The 16,727-nt window shown below is 35.1% G+C and overlaps 1 protein-coding gene across 4 annotated transcripts in view; it reads left to right on the forward strand.

Annotated features, from left to right (window-relative positions):
• The window catches only part of MYO16 (myosin XVI), a 363,429-nt gene that overhangs the window by 174,903 nt on the left and 171,799 nt on the right, over nt 1-16,727 (forward strand). For all 4 annotated transcript variants that reach the window (XM_058044965.1, XM_058044966.1, XM_058044964.1 and 1 more), the window contains exons 8-10: nt 2,713-2,788; nt 4,106-4,259; nt 11,075-11,225. In XM_058044965.1, coding sequence (XP_057900948.1) covers nt 2,713-2,788; nt 4,106-4,259; nt 11,075-11,225 — 381 coding nt within the window. The remainder of the gene's footprint in view (nt 1-2,712; nt 2,789-4,105; nt 4,260-11,074; nt 11,226-16,727) is intronic.

Below are 16,727 nucleotides of genomic sequence, written 5' to 3' on the forward strand. Positions count from 1 at the left end.
CCCTACTTACCTGTCACTAAGCACCACTGAAAAAAGCTTGTCTCTGTCATATTTATACTCTCCCTTCTGGTATTTACCCACATGGATGGCATTCCCCTTAACCTTTGTTTCTCCAGGTTGGATAATTCCAGCTCTCCTGGTTTTTCCTCATATGTGAGGTGCTCCAGTCTCTTAATTATTGTAGTGCCCTTTTTCTAGACTCTTCTATGTCTCTTTTGTATTGAGAAGTTCAGAAATGGGCACAGCTCTGCAGGTGTAACCTCACCTGCACTGAGTAGTGAGGAAAGCTCACCATAGGTCAGGTATGGGCAACACTCTTCCTAACTGCTGTTCAGGGAGCCATTGGCTTTCTGCCTAGCCAAAGCACATTGCTCACTCTTGTGCAGCAAGGTATTTACCAGAACCCCCAAGTCCTTTTCTGCAAAGCTCCTTTCCAGTTGGGTAGCCTTCGGCATGTACTGGTGTCAGGATCCGTCCTAATGAACAGATGACCTGATGGTTCGTTGCAATTTGAGCAGAATACCAGGAAGAGAAAGACAGTCATGCTTTATGAATACAGAAATTAACTAATTTTGTATTTTGGGAAGGAGGATATTCAGAGATAAGATCTGGAAGGAGAAAATTAAAGTCTGAGATGTTTTCTGGTGCTCTTTCTAAAGGTACTGAATAAATAGTTAAGGGTACAAAAGGAGAAGCAAGACAAATGTTATTTTATAAGCAGACATTTTAAATAGCTGCCATTATTGTGGCATTTTATATATAGTAAGTCATGACACTGTCTATTTTTTTTTAATTGACATGAATTTGCAAATACTACACTGGGAAACAAGGAATATACATATATATATATACTGCACACCAATTTTATTCATAGGTTCTACAATAATTCATTAGATATTTATGTTATTTCTTGACTTACTCATATATATTTTATTTGTAACTCTGCAATTGAAATACTTCTGCTTAGTGGTAATTTCCTGTAATTATTCTACAAATATTTCTTCTGTTAGACACAGTTCTGAAGATATGTATTTTTACATTACAACCTAAATTGTATTTTAAAATACTCCTTCTGAAGCATTAGTGAATGAGTTAAATTCCAGCACAGGAGAATTGTGTATCCAAAAGCAGGTTATTGAAGTTGTTGGTGACCCAAATACCTTTGTCTTGGTGACATGCATCAAGGAATCCCAGCTGGAAATATTTCATTGGCAGCAGGAAGCACTGATATTGGAGCATGGTATTTCTTGTGAAATAAATCCAAACCTTTGGTAACCCTAAAAGCTGTGTATTGTTATTATACTGAAAATGCATTCAAAGCCTCCTTCCTCTAATACAGCTACTATCACTTTTCAGAGATTATTCAATGGCTCCATAACTAAGCATGTTCCTTTTTTTCCTAATAAAGAAAGAGATATACGTGTGTATATTTTTACATGACTTGCAATTTCTCAGTGGAAAGCAGGGCTAATTGGATTTGGAAATAAACCTGTTATGGCTTCCCCACTTCTTGGAATTTGCTGAATTTTCTGCTGTTACTGCAAGAAAAGAAAACCAGTATTAGAAATCTGAAGAGAGCAAGATCTTTTTATTTTATAGAAATTTGCAACAATATTTTCCTGCTTTTCTATGATTTGAAGCTTGGAGTTTTCTTTGCATTTAATGGATTCCTCATCATCATGGTGTTTTCTGTAATTTTCCTCCTGTGTATTGAATCCAAACTGATTTTTTTATTGCAATGATTTCTTTCCTATACATATATTTATTTATTTATTTATTTATTGCTTGTGTTTATGCCAGCTTTCGCTTAGCTGACTTCCAGGTCAGGTCTCATTTATCTCTAGATGTGTTGTTCTTCTCTGAAGAATCCTTTCTTTCCTTCACAGCATTTTTCCCCCTGTGCTCATCCTCGTCTCTCCTGTTGGTTGCACTTGCATTATACATTCTATTTTCTTTAACATATATTCAAAAATACATATAGTTCTATCATTTAGTTGGGCTGTAAATTCATATTCTAAAAGTATTTTTTGTTCCTTATGCAGCCTTTCACTTATTTCTGACCAGTTTGTCAGGATAGACATTGCTACAGCCTTTGATGGGAAAGCATCTCTAGAGCCTTAGGTGCAGCCATAGAAGAACTCACTAAAACCAGTTCCTTGTAGGAATTGAAAAATATGTTTTAGGCTTTTTCATTATATGTTACTTTACCCTCCCCTACTGTGCTATAATTTTTACCTTTACTAATAGATTAGATTATTTTGGCAAACATAAGATAAATGTGCCAATTTCTACTACTGACTGAGAACAGATTTACTTCTGTGATGGTGGCTGTGAGTCAGAGCACTTTGACAGTGCTGGCACACCATTGTTGAATTAGTTAGACACAAAGAAATTTTTGTGATCTAAGTCTTAACAGGTGGTAATAGGTGGTAGGTTTTTTCCTTTGTGAATTTGTTTACACGTGTGTAAAAGGTGATTTGGGGGTGGAGTTTTGCCAAGGATACCCAGAAATTGTAGAAGAATTGAATTTTACTCTGCCACTTGTGATTTACAGAAATGTTCTTAGTAGCTGAAGAAGGTGGGCTTGAGAAGGTGGGTGGGGGTGGATGTGGTTTATCATATGATTTCAGATAGTGCAGGAAGGAATAAACTGAGTGACAGGCACCTGTCCTGCTTCTCTCATTCAAACACCTCTGGTTTTGCCCATTTTAGACCAATCTTGTGAAGCTGCTTTTGATGCACCAGGCAAACCCCAATCTTCTTAACTGCAATAATGAAAAGCCTTCAGGTAGGTGAAAATCCATGTACATGGTGTATGTATTAGCTATTGTGACACATTTTCTTTCCTTCGTGTTTTCTTAGCTATTGTTTATTTAGTGTGTAGAGTTATATACACATACACATGTGTGCATTCTTAAACACATTGCTGAAAATTGCTGGTCATGGTAACACAGGATATCATATCAAATGACAGCATGTCCTTCCACTTGTTTCATTCCCTGTTTAGCTATGTTTCTTACTTGAGAGTTCTTCTGGGCCTTGGTGGTAACTGCATTTACACATTTTGGTGACTTCCCACTGAGGTCCTTTCTCAACTGCTTATAGTACATGGCCTCTTGAGTGGGATTTCTATAGCCATTGTCTGAAAACAAATTCAACACCTAGTTTTGAACTGTAGCTGCCATTGCTTACTGCAGAAGGCACCTTCTTAAACCACAGAGCAACAGGGAGCTGAAGCACTGGCTCTAAAGGTAACAGAATTGCAGACTCTGTTAGGTTGGAAGGGACTTCAGATCAACTGGTCTAACACAGAGATCAAAGCAGAGCTGATGTCAGTAATGCTAGTAGCAGTGTGGAAAAAACACATGGTTGTTCTACATTCTGAGCCTAGGATAAAATGAAGATGCAATTCAGTAATGTAGATAATGGAAACTTCCTGCCAGATATGGGTGAAACTTCCCTTGCATAATAAAGCAAAATATGTTATGCTTCAAGTGCTGTACTGCCTACAAATACAGGGAACTTCATGATACTAACCTTAACAGTGTTGTTTGTGGTTAGATAGAGATTTCATTTGTAAAAAAGGCTATGAACTAAACTCAGATAATCTGAGTTATGATAACAACTGCATTGTTATGCAGTTAGCTAACCATATTTAGTAGGTATTTAATACAGTTGAGTTAACTGTCTTCCTGCTCTGCAAACAGAACTGTTTTCAGCACTTCTGTATGTATAAAACATATAAATCTAGCTTGTAGAAATGTAAGACATTTTAAAAGGATTTAAGTGCACGTTTTCACAGGAATAAAGTTGAAAAGGGTTGTGTTGTTTTTCCTGAAGTCCTGTAAAATATTGAATACTTCGGTTTGCTACACAGCAAGAATAGTTTTGAGGTTTTGCATATGACAACTTAAGTCTGTACTGAATTTACTTTGCCTTTGTTTTTCCAGTAATTTTAAGTATTATTTTATGGTTGATATCTGAGCAATTCCTTTTCAGGTTTTCTAGCCACATGTTTAGTCTTAATCTAATGTAGAGATTTTTATTCAAAGGAGCTTTTCTGCACCATTTTCTTGTCTGATATCTTGTTGTTCCAATGTCTTAGATGTTGCAGCTTCTGATTTTATTGAGGAAATGCTTCTGAAGGCTGAAATTGTTTGGGAGGAAAAAATGAAAGACCCTTTAGCTGCTTCTACTTTATCTCAAGAAGAGCCATATGAAGAGATCATCCATGATTTGCCCACAATCTCCAATAAACTGTAAGTAAGTGCTGGTGGTGTTATAGAGCAATTCCCTGCAGTCAGGTTATCCTTTGAACCATATCTGTCAATCTGTGAATCCTAGCTCAATGTGCTTGGAGATATTTAAATCCTAGCTGGACATGGTCCTGGGTAGCTGTCTTTACATGTCCCTGCCTGAGCAGGATGAATGGACCAGGTGCCCTCTAGGATGTCCTTTCCACCCCCAGCCATTCTGTGATTCTGTGTGATTTGATGGATCAAGTAACTTTCCTTTTTGAAATCTCCTGAATAATCTTTTGCATTTGTATCTCTCATATCTTTTTGTCAGCCTTTGTTTTATAGTTATAGATTATGAATAATAAAATATTATAATTGCCAGCAGAAATTACCTGGGGTTGCCTTAGCAGAATTATTAGAGGTTAATACTGTAGACTTGAACACCCTTTTCTTAAGGTAGATGGGTATAGTGTGAGTAAAACTATCATTGCCTATGAGAGAAGCAAGGAAAAATCCTGAAAAGAGAAAAATCAGATACATGATTGCAGATGAATTTGTACTGGTCAAAATTATATTTACAAATTTATATTTAGATTTGTACTGCTTAAAATTCAAGTGGAATCAAGTAGTATTTAGCAGTGAGGACTTAAAACTCAGTATTGAAGAGTCAATTCTTGGTCTTAAATTGAAATGTTGGTACTTTTGTATTTCTTTGTCAACCTTAAAAAAAGATTGCCATGGGTATGTAAAAAGAGATGTACAATAGATATGAAGCATAAATGGCTGTGTTATGGTAGTACAAGACATACTGATATTTCAAATTCTTCTTTCCAGATACTGTGATCCAGGGAATTTTAAAAGTTCCAAGTAATGTATTTATACAGTGTGCAGTTGCCATAGGTTGAAAGTATATATTTGTTAGTTGCATAATCTTGCAAAACATTGACAATAATTTTTCTGTAGTAATCACTGAATAGTGTGTGGAGAAAACAATAACCTCCCATAGAGAGACAGATAAAGCATATATGCTTCCATTTCATAAAATTTGGAAGAGGTGAGCAACTGTCATGAAATGATCAATCTGTTAAACTCAGAACTCTGTGGGATACATTGATATTTGGTAAAGATTTAATATTTAATGGATGGTAAACACAGTGTGTTGTTTCTGCTTCGTGATTTGTAGTCATTAATACATGCTGAATATATGATACTACTGTTTATGAAATTAAAAATTTTTCCTGCTTGATAATTCCTTACAAAATAATCAGTCCTCTAGTCTGACCCACTGTTTCAATAGCATAAATCATACTCCTCCAATTTATGTGGCCTTCAACTGTCTTTTAAATGAAAAAAAAAAATTAATCTTGAGGCATCACTTGAGGCCTTTAGATTCTGAAATGTAACTAAATAGTTTATTTTTAATTATTGATATGTTTTAATACTAGAAGTAGAGGGTAGGTCCCTCTTGTACCCATGTAATGATGCCTAGCAAAAGTTATTCATAGAGGTTTTAGAGACTTTGAGAACAGTCATCATTCTTGTGATGACTAAGTGATCTAGGTGATGCATTTCCTTGTGTTTTATATGCTAGAAGTTTGTACTGCAGCGCACATATTGTACTGAAAACTGATTTCAGTGCTAACACCCATTAACCTCTGGAAGACATGATCTGCACATTTTTTAAGTGGTGTGAAAATATGTTTTTCTCTACTCTTTCCTTCCTGTAATACATAGATTAAGATAGCTGATTTTTGACAGTTTTCAATATAGTGACTCTTTATGTGACAGTAATGCGACCTGATGTGTAAAAACCTTCACTGGAAGTTTTGAGAAAGCAAAGCCCACTGAAGAGAAAACCATAGAAAATCAATGTATGTGTTGTATGTGTGGGATTGGATGAGTTTAGCTTCTATTGCCAATGTATCGCAGTGTGGGACTGCGTGTAGTCTGTGGTGCTTGCATGAGAATGCAGCACCAGGTGAAGCCAAAGCCCTGCTCAGCTCTGTGCACTGACTCTGGCAGGGATCCTTTGCACATACCCATAGGGGGGCATTATTAGGATACAGCAAGCTTGAAGTAATGACACTTTGGCACGTTCTTGAGACTATTAGCAGTCTTAGGTTTAGACTTCCTCAGCCAGAGCTTTGCAGTATCCACCTATCAGTTCTGCTGTCAGTGCAGTGATGTATCAGCTGGCCAGCCAACTATTCTGACATTGGAGCATTCTTGGAAGGCAAAATTATTTATGTATTTTTCTCATGCATTTCTCAGCTATCACTACTGAATATGTAAAATTTTTGGTGAACCATACCCCACAGAGTTGCATGTTACTTATAAATCCTCTAACCTTAATTTACAGTGGCTGAAAATCAGGTGTGATCTCATAGTTAGCTCTACAGTATCATGCTTATAATTGTGAAGCCTAAAACCTTTGCAGAGAGGTATTATTCCAAATGATAGTAGACATATTCTTAAGATATAGTGAATTATCCTCCAGAGTGACACCATGCTGCATTTTGGAGAGGCAGCCTAGATGCCTGGTTTCAATTTTTTTTTTTTTTCTCAATGACTAATGTTGAAAACAGAGTTTCATCCTTCATGCTCTGTTAAGAGTCTTTAGAGAAATGTGTACTGTGCTAGTTTGAAGATAAATATCTGTGCTATTCTTTTGTACCAAACCAATTTTTTAGTGCTGAAGAGGAGTGCACAATAATAATCCACATATACCTTTGCTTTAGTATATCTTGCATCCATTCTTCATCAACTCTCTCGATGCAAAAAAGCAGTCTGAGGTGGAAAGTTTTGCAGTAGTTCCTAGTAATTCTATACTGTGGCCATATTGCTTTATGGCCATGTCTCAGAAGAAAACAGTATTCAAAAGCAGACTCAAAAATGATGAACAAACAATTATAAATAGCATGTGTTCTGTCAGCAAATCTAGTTTTGCTGGTTGAAATTTAAATTACAGCATTGATTTCTGGGATAACATTGTAAAGAGGTGAATTGAAGTTAGGAGAGGAAACAAAATTTAGTAGTCAGTATATTTGAAGTATGCTGTTACCTAGCAAACCTGGCTTTCTGCATTGCATTCAATCTCATCAGTGAGGTGTGGGTGGCACGGGGCAGGGTTGCAGTTATTTCTCTTTGTCACTCCTCTTGTCTTGCTCTTTTATTGTGCTTTGCACAGGCCCTCCAAAAGCTGCAACACCTTTGAGGCCCTACCTGCTTCAGCATAGTTCTTTGGTCATAATTGACCAAGTAAATTAGCTGAAGGACAGAATTTTAGTAGTGTCATGAAATTATTTAAAGGTTGACCATTGCAGCAAACCTAAGGTCTATGCTGGAAAGTTTAACCAGTCTTAATTCTAATGGTACATTCAAAAGAAAATTTGTTGCTCCACTGGCAAAAATACCAGTGCAGAATACATTAGTTGACATAGCTTACAGTTCAGAACATTAAATTGGCCATATCTGTTTAAAAGAGACTTTATGCTCATGCTATGGTCACAATGTTCGCTGTACTTCTACTCCAGTACATCTGCCTGTAGAGCACAGATAGTGCACTCATCTAGGTAGTGATAATTACCAAAAAATTAAGAACTTGCTCACAAAGTAATGCTAACTTAATCACATTGTATATTTTCCAATGCATGTTTAAGTAAATATTAATTTTAGTAATGATGTGTTTCAAAATCAGCACAAGAATGTGAAATAAAATTGAAGTAGATGTTTTCAAGACAGTAGAACAGAAAGGAGATTCAATTTTTTTTTTACATTTCAATTATTTTTTTCTATGTAACCATTTATTTAGCACTCGCCTTTCAATTATTCTAGTGTTTTCAAACACCCATCTAATGTTTAATCTCTTCTGAAGGTTCTTTTATGCAACTTTAAGAAGTTTTTAGACTGAAATTTCAGCGATTATGCACTTTACAGGTGTCAGCTGGCCTAGAAATTGTTTGAAGCATCTCAGAATTGCCTGTGGAAGATTAAAGAAATTTTCTCCAACAAAAGCTATAAGCTCAAAGGGCCTATGACAATATTACTGCAGATTCTTCCTTGATATAATTCTCTTATCAAATTAGAAATTGTCCAAGTGCTTCCAATATTGATTACAAAACTTCCAATTTTTTGATTGTCAGCTCTTATGTTTCATGTTCTTTCTTTCTTTTTTTCTTTTTAAATGACATGGTAGAGGATGGCAACTTATAGAAAAACATCTCACTTTATCTTAAAAAATATCCAATAAAAATATACTATATTTCAAATTAATTCCATACATGAAGTCTTCTTTGCATAAAAATTAAAATCACTGTTCCTCCATATAACATTGAATATTTTTTTCTAGTCTGATAGGCAGGTAGAAAGTCCTACCATGTTCAAATAATATTATCCTAGATGACATTTCTTCTTGTCTACTGTGCAACATCATTTTGGCATAAGTCTTCCTTTGTGATTAATTATTTATTAATTATCCATTAATTTTCATAAAAGAAGACATTTCATGCTAATCTACTTGCTTATATTAACATAAAATCTTTCCTTGCTCTGTTCTATAGTTGAGCTTTCAGAGGCATTGCTTGATTAACCTTTTAACTAGTAGAAATACTTTTCTAAAAAGCCAGTGTTTTCTGGAAACATTTTATTTTGTTTTATTTTTCATACTGTCTTCTTAAACCTGAGTTATAATGAACTGTTAGAGTAATTTTAATATGTTTTTTTTCTTTCACAGAATCATTCACTTTTTTGTTTTAATATGAATTATATTTCATCCTTTCCATCACATGAAGTCCTATTAATATCTCATAAATATACATAATACAAAGGCTATTCTTGTGTACATCATTACATGAAAAGCGCCTGAGAAATTAGGTTACTTTTGTCCTCTTAAGTTCAAAATGCATCTGTCAAAACAGTAGACACTCATTTACCCCCACAATTTTCTTTGATTTACAACCTTCTTCTCTTTTGAGACACCTGAAAGGTTAATTTTGTTGTGAGGAGTTTATAGCAGAATTTTAAGATTTAAGAAGCTGAATTTTCTAGTGTGTGTTGTGTAGTTACCACAAAAGGGCAAGACTGAATGGGTAAGGTTCAACTTCACAGCAAAAAAATCCTGGATCGTCACAATTTAAAAGAAATGTCAAATTAATATTAAGAAAGATATAAGTGGCAGTGCTTTGGTTTTTGATACTTGAATTTTGCTTACACTTTTCTTAAAATCTTTCCTTTGTCTGTAATTAAAGAAATTTGAGCAGTTTTGGACAGTAGCATAGGGCTACTCAGAAAGAAGACTTCATATTTAATTGTGTTTTGCTCAATTCTGAATCTGGGTAAAATGTGAATTAATATTTGTCATTCATGTTTGTGTCACAGGTATTTAATTTCTTCTACAGTCTAATCACTAATATATCTTACTCTAATTGCCAAGTTCTGCTCTGCAGTTCAAACTGAAAAAAAAGAGGGTATATCTTTTGTCCATGTGACATTTGGTAAATTTGTCACACAATTATCTATGGTAAATCTAAGCAGCAAATAGAAATTTTTATTTTTACCTATGTTCCTCTAAATATTTTACATTTACATGTCTGAAGCAAAACATCTTGAGGCAGAAATAATTTATATTTCACTCTATTATGTTTAAACTAATTCTTTCAATATTTGCAGACTTACAGCTTCATGAAAGGCTTTGTTTGTCCATCTTTTATTCTGTGGGAAGTGACTTTGTCTTGTTTTTCAATTAATTCTGTCTAGAAGATGTTGTAAACTTTATTTCTAAAATGATGGGTGTATTTCAGTTCTGTTTCCAAGAGCAACTCTTATCCTGAGTTGCTATCAATGTTAGCTATGATTATTTATTTGAGTTAACTGTGTAATCATGTTTTTTTAATAATCAGTGATTAAACTCAAGTTAGAGTAAATATAAGATTTATTTTAACTAAGTTTGGGCTTTATTCTCACATTCCCATATTAAGTCCACATTTGCTTTCAAAGAGATTATGTACACATTTTGGCAAGGAGCTGATGTACACTGCATGAGATTGTCTCATTTGCACTGTCAGAATCCAGACTAATATTTTTTAAGATATTTGTATTCTCAGCTCATGCAGCTGATTCCTTGCTAATTCCTTGGATGTACAACTTAGAAAAATTATCCAAGATTTTGGCATTGTTTTGTTTTCAGAAGTGTCATATTGTCTGAACTGCCAGTAGGGAAAACAAGTCCATGTGTATAATAGAAATAGTTTTAACTCTTATGTAGATGAAAAGTAATGCACATTGTTCAAGTAATTTCAGGAGTCTGCTGTTTGATTTCTTGTTTGTTTGGTTATTTTTACCTTAGCACAATTTCAGAGCACTAGATAAAATGCATCTTCAATATTGTCGGACTAAAGGTGAGCTAAAAAGTGATGGAATTTAATTTTGATAACTGCAATGGTGATATATGTATTGTTACATTTAAACACACTATTTTTCAAAGTAGTATTGTGTAGCTTAATTGTGCTTTTTAAATTCAGTTGCAAAATTGGCTATCGATTTGCCAACCTAGTGGTGTCAAAAGCAGACTCATGCATATTCACTTTGGCTTGCTCAGTTCTGCTTCAGGAAGACATGCATAAAGGTGAATTTTTAATCAAAGTATGTTGCTCTGTGTCTTTGGGAACAGACCAGCCTATGCGAACAGTTTATTTCTCACCAATTTGTTTTCAGTACTTGGACCAGGAGCTTGTGTTTGAGTCCTGAGCTGTGTGTCAGTTCTGTGCTTGTGCCACCCACAATTTGATTGTCTGTCATCTTCAGTAGGAGTCTAATTGCTTTATTGATTCTCTTTGTAGCAATCCCCTGGCTTTACCGATTGCCAAGCAAGACAGTTTGCTGGAGAAAGATACCATGTTCAAAGATGCAGCTAAAGGCTTGTGTAAGCAGCAATCTCAAGACAGTGCATCTGAAAATATCACTGTGAACACCACAACCAAACTTGAGCAGGTATCAGTATGCTGTGTCTTGAAATTTTCATTAGTGCTTAGATCTGGAGGTTGTAAACTTAATGAAGCTGAAGACCATAGTACTTTTTTCCCTCACCATAGAGCACTATCATTTGCATTATGGAGCCTTGACCACTCCCTGCAGTCTGTCTGTGTCCTCTGCAAATGGAACAGCTGCTTCCTGCCAGCTACTGCTCAGGGGCTGTGGGGAGGGCTCCGAGCCCCTCAAATTCTATTCATGGGTGACAGCAGGGGAGGGACAACTGTTGGTGCTGCCCAGTGTGTGCTTGTCTCGGACTTCGAGTTACAAAAGAAACACAACCTGGGAGACTGAAAAAACAAATAAATGTCTAAGGAATATCAAGTTGCAGTAAGTGACTGTAATTCAAAGCTAGGAATTGCCAGATTTACAGCTGCAGTGTTAACTTCCTTACTTGTGATAATGTATTAGATCATCAGCACTGATTATTTGGATACACTTTACAGTTTTCTCTACAGGAGGACAATCTCATTCAGTATATAGGATGGATGCAAAAGGAGACAATTTTCTATTGCTTATAAATCCAGCATGTCCCAGGTTTGAATGTTTAGGATTAAATTTTTTTAGGTTGTTCTTTGTATTTGTTTTGGGTTTTGTTTTCTTTGGATTTATTTCTGATACAAAGGGTTTGTTTTTTGTTTTTGTTTTTGTTTTTGTTTTTTTTTTTCTGTTACATGCATTTGGGAAACACATATTCCAGAAATATTTAGCCATTTAAGAAAAAGCTACTTTAGGATCAAGGGATGGGGGAGGGTAGCATTTCATTAAAAATAATTTAATGTGAATTTGAAGCATAACAAAGGAGCAAGATATTGGTTTGATTTAAGCCACGTTTGGTTCAAAGAAACTGCATCTCTGTCTTGGCAGAAGAATGCATGCTCCTCTGCTTTTTATTTGGATGTGTTTCAGAGGAATGGCTTGATCATACGAGATCAATCAGTGCGTCCATATGTAAATGATATGAGTCAATCTGTGAAAGAACTTCAGCTTTGGAATCCTGTGGAGTGCTGGTTCCCTACCCAGTCAGTGGATACTACAGCATGTTTTGCACTTGGCTTACATCTTGTTTTCATGTCATGCAGTTTCTGATGTTGCTGAGTGATGTGATTTGGTAGAAACTGCCTTTCCAAGGGACAAGCACTGCTTGTCAGAAAAGTGAATGCTTGCAACCCTTTAAGGAGGAATCCTCCTATAATTGCAGGAAAAGAGAGGGGAGTATTTAGCTTACAGTCTTGCCAGGACTATTGCTTGCTTCTAGATGTTCAACAGAAGTGTGTACAAGAACACAAATACTTTTTTTGTGTCTGAATAATTTTGATATAAACCTCGCCAAAATTATTCAGGTTTTCATTATTGCTAAGCTATACTTTTGCTTTATAGTTTGTGCACTAAAACATGCGCAGAAAATGATAAGATTAACAGATTAATTTTCAGTCTTTCAGATGAAAATGAACAAACGGAAGTTTTTATGCTGATAGTTTCATTGCCCACCATGATCTTGAGTCTCTTCAGGGTCTCAGGGCAGATTTTCAAAAGCACTCCTGTTGTTTCACTGCTTACTACAGTGGAACCTCCCACAATAATTACAATTCAAAGACAAGAGAGCAGACTTAAAGCTGAAACTGTTTTAACTCTTTTACTTGAGAAATTGCTGCAGGAAACAGTCTGAAATTCTACTCTAATCTAGCTAGGAGTGTGTATCCTATGTTTTTTAAAGAGCAGAGTAAACTAGAAAATATCTCTAGTTGCTGAATTTGGAGAAGTGCATGGATAGGAAGAGGCCTGTCTGAGAAATTGTCATTAGAAGGGAAGGGGATATGTTAGAAATAGTGCTATTTTAGTGAGTTTTAAAATGACTGGTTGCATTAGAAAAGAATTAATACAACTTTTCAGTTGGCAAGGGCTTAATGAGCTTTAGCTCTTGTGAAGGAAGTAAAGAGCCTCTAGATTTTGTCAAATTAAAATATGTAATATTTTTTTCTTTTGATGTAATTGTGATCCTGGAAGTAGAGGGTTTGTATTCTCTACTACTTGCCATGCCTTATGAACTGTAGGTACATGTGTATCATATCTGTATTTGTCTTAATAATATTTAGACCTCAGTTTTCAAAGACACAATTTTTCCATTTAACACTTTTTATTATTATTATTTTTTAATTTCACAGCTTGGGAAATAAAGCTTTGTTTTAGTGCTGATAACAAAGGAAATCTTTGAACAATCCCTTCCTGCTGTTCCTGCCTTTTGGGTATCCTAATCTAAGGATTGTCTAATGAGTTGTCTTTTATTCTTACTAGTTGCATTCAAAGTACACTCAAAGTAATCATGTTCTGTTTAATTTTTCAGTAGGATATGTGGAGTCATTACTTGGATTTTATGTTCATATATTATTGAAATATATCAGGATGATCTTTTGTATGCTTTATGTCAGAAACACCACACATTCTTAGGCAATCTGGCATGCAGATTAGGCCTTTATTGGGGGGTCAAAAAGAAAAAATTGATCCTAGCACATTTCAGGCATGCATTTTAATAGAAAAAGCCTGTAAGTTGTTTGGTTTGGAAAGAAATAACTATTTAAATTTATGTATCACTTCAGATTTCTTTAATTGCAAAAATGTTGAAAAATAGCCTTAAGAAAATATTTCCTAGATAGATTTTTATTATTTGAAGTATAGGAGATGGGGATGAAGTGACTACTTCAATAAAGCCTTTTGGACCTTTCTTGGCTTGTATTAGCTTTTGGTTTTTTCTTATTTAAAAGGTGTTTTTTGATCATCAGTAATGTCAAGATCTGTGCTGCCAAACAAAGAAAGCAGTATGAATAATTTTCAGAATTTTATCATATTTTCAATTTCTCTTCCTCTCATCTGGGAAAGATATTTTTTGATAACAGATTCAAGTTAATAGCTTGGAATTGAATTCCATGCTTCATGCTGCAAATAAATATAAATTAAATATTTTATTTCTCTTAATTGAGTCTTCTTTAAAAAAGTAAAATTGTCCTTTGGTTCTTGTTTATGTATTGTTGGCCATATGAAATGTGTGATAGAGTATCCCCAAGGCCCTTTTGATTGTTCCCGTATGAATTATGACCCAGACAAGGCTCAGCTGTGAATAATACAATATTACACATAAGAGCTGGGATTTATATATGTATTTCAGTGACACAAGTATGTAAAAAATATATTTAACTAAATAATATATATAACTATATAACTAGATATAACTAATCTATGAGCAGATTCTGAACGTTGTTAAGTATGTAATTGAATAGAGTAAATAGAAATCTTCATTGTAAGCATTACAAAAATTTAAAAAGGAATCACTCTCAGAGGCATGGTTATGTTGGAACTTCTGCTGTATGTATGGCTATTTTTATTTTATGTCTCATAACATTTACATCATGCAATTAAAATGACAGCCAGATAGATGCATTGAGCTAAAAAACACATCTGTATGCTCAGAAAAGTGGATGAGAATGGACGCTTAAGGTGCCCATAAATAAGATATTAAAAATGTACATATCATTTAGTGTTAAGGCAAATCAGTGATTAGTTTAAGAGATTTAGAGTTTCTTATTTCTGTGTGATTATTTGCTTGTTGAACAATGGAATTGGATGTAATGATTCAGGTAGAAAATGCTGAAACTCCAAATCCTAACTTTGTAGAAAAATGTTGAAAAGATTTTGATTTCCTTACATGGAGTTTTACTGAGCACTTCACATTTCTAACCTTACTTACTGAATGAGCATTTTTGGCCATGCCTAGATTATGAAATAAATGCCAGCCAGTGCCTGTTTCCTGGCCTAGGGCTGTGTGGGATGACTCCATAGACATCTGTAAGGAAAAATGTTTCTCCCTCCAGAGATGGGGCCATGTCCAAATGACCTATGGAAAAAGATTATTTTCATTTGACCTGAATGATACCCAGGTTTCATCTGCATGGGTGCTAGCTGATAGGAACCAGGAAGGTACAAGGAAGTGTGCTAAAAAGTTCAGAAAACATGAAGAATCCCAGGGCAGTACTTCTATCCAAGCCTTGCTTTTATTTACAAATACCTAGCAGAGGTTTAATCTTTGTAGAGATAGTTTAAAAGAAGCTCGTTCTATGGCACAGGTGTTCTGAGTTTTGATAGCACACAAGGGGGTGCAGTGAATGCCACTGCCTGTTTTGTTCTTTCATGCCAGGTAAGCACACTATTAAAGAAAGAATGCCACAGATTTGTCTCTCTGCTCTCCCTCTACAAGACACTTAAAAATATTCTTGGAATTCTTTAGTTATTTTTTTTTTCTCTATTCCAATATACATCATCAAAGACAAATTCCAAAATGCAATTTAATTTTTTGTTTTGCCAAGTAGAATTCTTGTTTTCTAGTCAGCTGTACGTCCAACTGCCATAATTAAAAACAAAAAGGGCAAGAAATGCCATTTTCTGTGTGACAGAGGGATCTTCATTCACTTCAATGGGGTGAGGAACAAACCTCTTCAATAGGCAGACAATGGGTGCCTTACACCTGAAAGGCACAGGTAGTGAAATCTGAGTATCAGGTTTTCTGAACGTGACCGTAAACCTATGGCAACTGAGCTGCAGCTTGGAAGTTCTGTGTCAGATCTCCAGTACTGAACACAAGTATCCATTGTCTTTGGGCTCTTCCCCATGGCAGAAGCAAGCTCCATGATCTCTCCAGTATCTCCCAGTCTGCTTCTGTCTCTGATCTCCTGTCACTCACAAAAGCTGAAGGTGCTGAGGTGTTCATCAAAACAGGGCAGTGCCTGCTTTTCTCTTGAGCCTTCACTTTAAGCAGAGCAATAGAAGAAAGAAGTATCATCTTATTTGTCCATTCTCAAAATAGACCCTAAGTTATTATAGTAAACTCTGAACAAACAACTTAATTCTACTGCCATTCATGTGAGAATTTTCTGTTTCTGGGTATTTTGCTGACATAAAAAATGAATCAAACTACATTTGAAGCATAGACCATTATTTATAAGCACACTGCTTAATGTGTCAGTGTTGATTTTGTCTTTAATCAAATTTCCATTATCACTGATTCTTTCTTCTTCTGTCTCCTGTCTCAGTCTTTTGGATCTTTTTTGTTTCATTAGGTTTTTATTTACCCTTTCAGAGTTTTTATTATTCACCCTAATCGCAGAAGTGTTAAACAATTTCACTCACGAGTTTTGGCTAAAGTGGACTCTTCTGATTATCTTCTGGTTTCCCTAACAACACATTTCTAATTTCTTACTAACTTGCTTCTCTTCTGCAAGAAAAATTCAAGTACAATTTCAAATCCCATATGATAAAGAGTGGTCTGAGAGCTTCGTTAAATACTGCAAGAAATACTTTACAAGTCCAGTAGCTAATTTCTTGATTTCTTCTGCTATAAACATTTAATGAAGAGAGCAGGAAAATTGCATTTGATCCAAGAATCTTTATGAGTTTAAGAACTGAAAATTGTGC

This window comes from Melospiza georgiana, chromosome 2 (assembly GCF_028018845.1).
Source record: "Melospiza georgiana isolate bMelGeo1 chromosome 2, bMelGeo1.pri, whole genome shotgun sequence".
Lineage (NCBI taxonomy): Eukaryota > Metazoa > Chordata > Aves > Passeriformes > Passerellidae > Melospiza > Melospiza georgiana.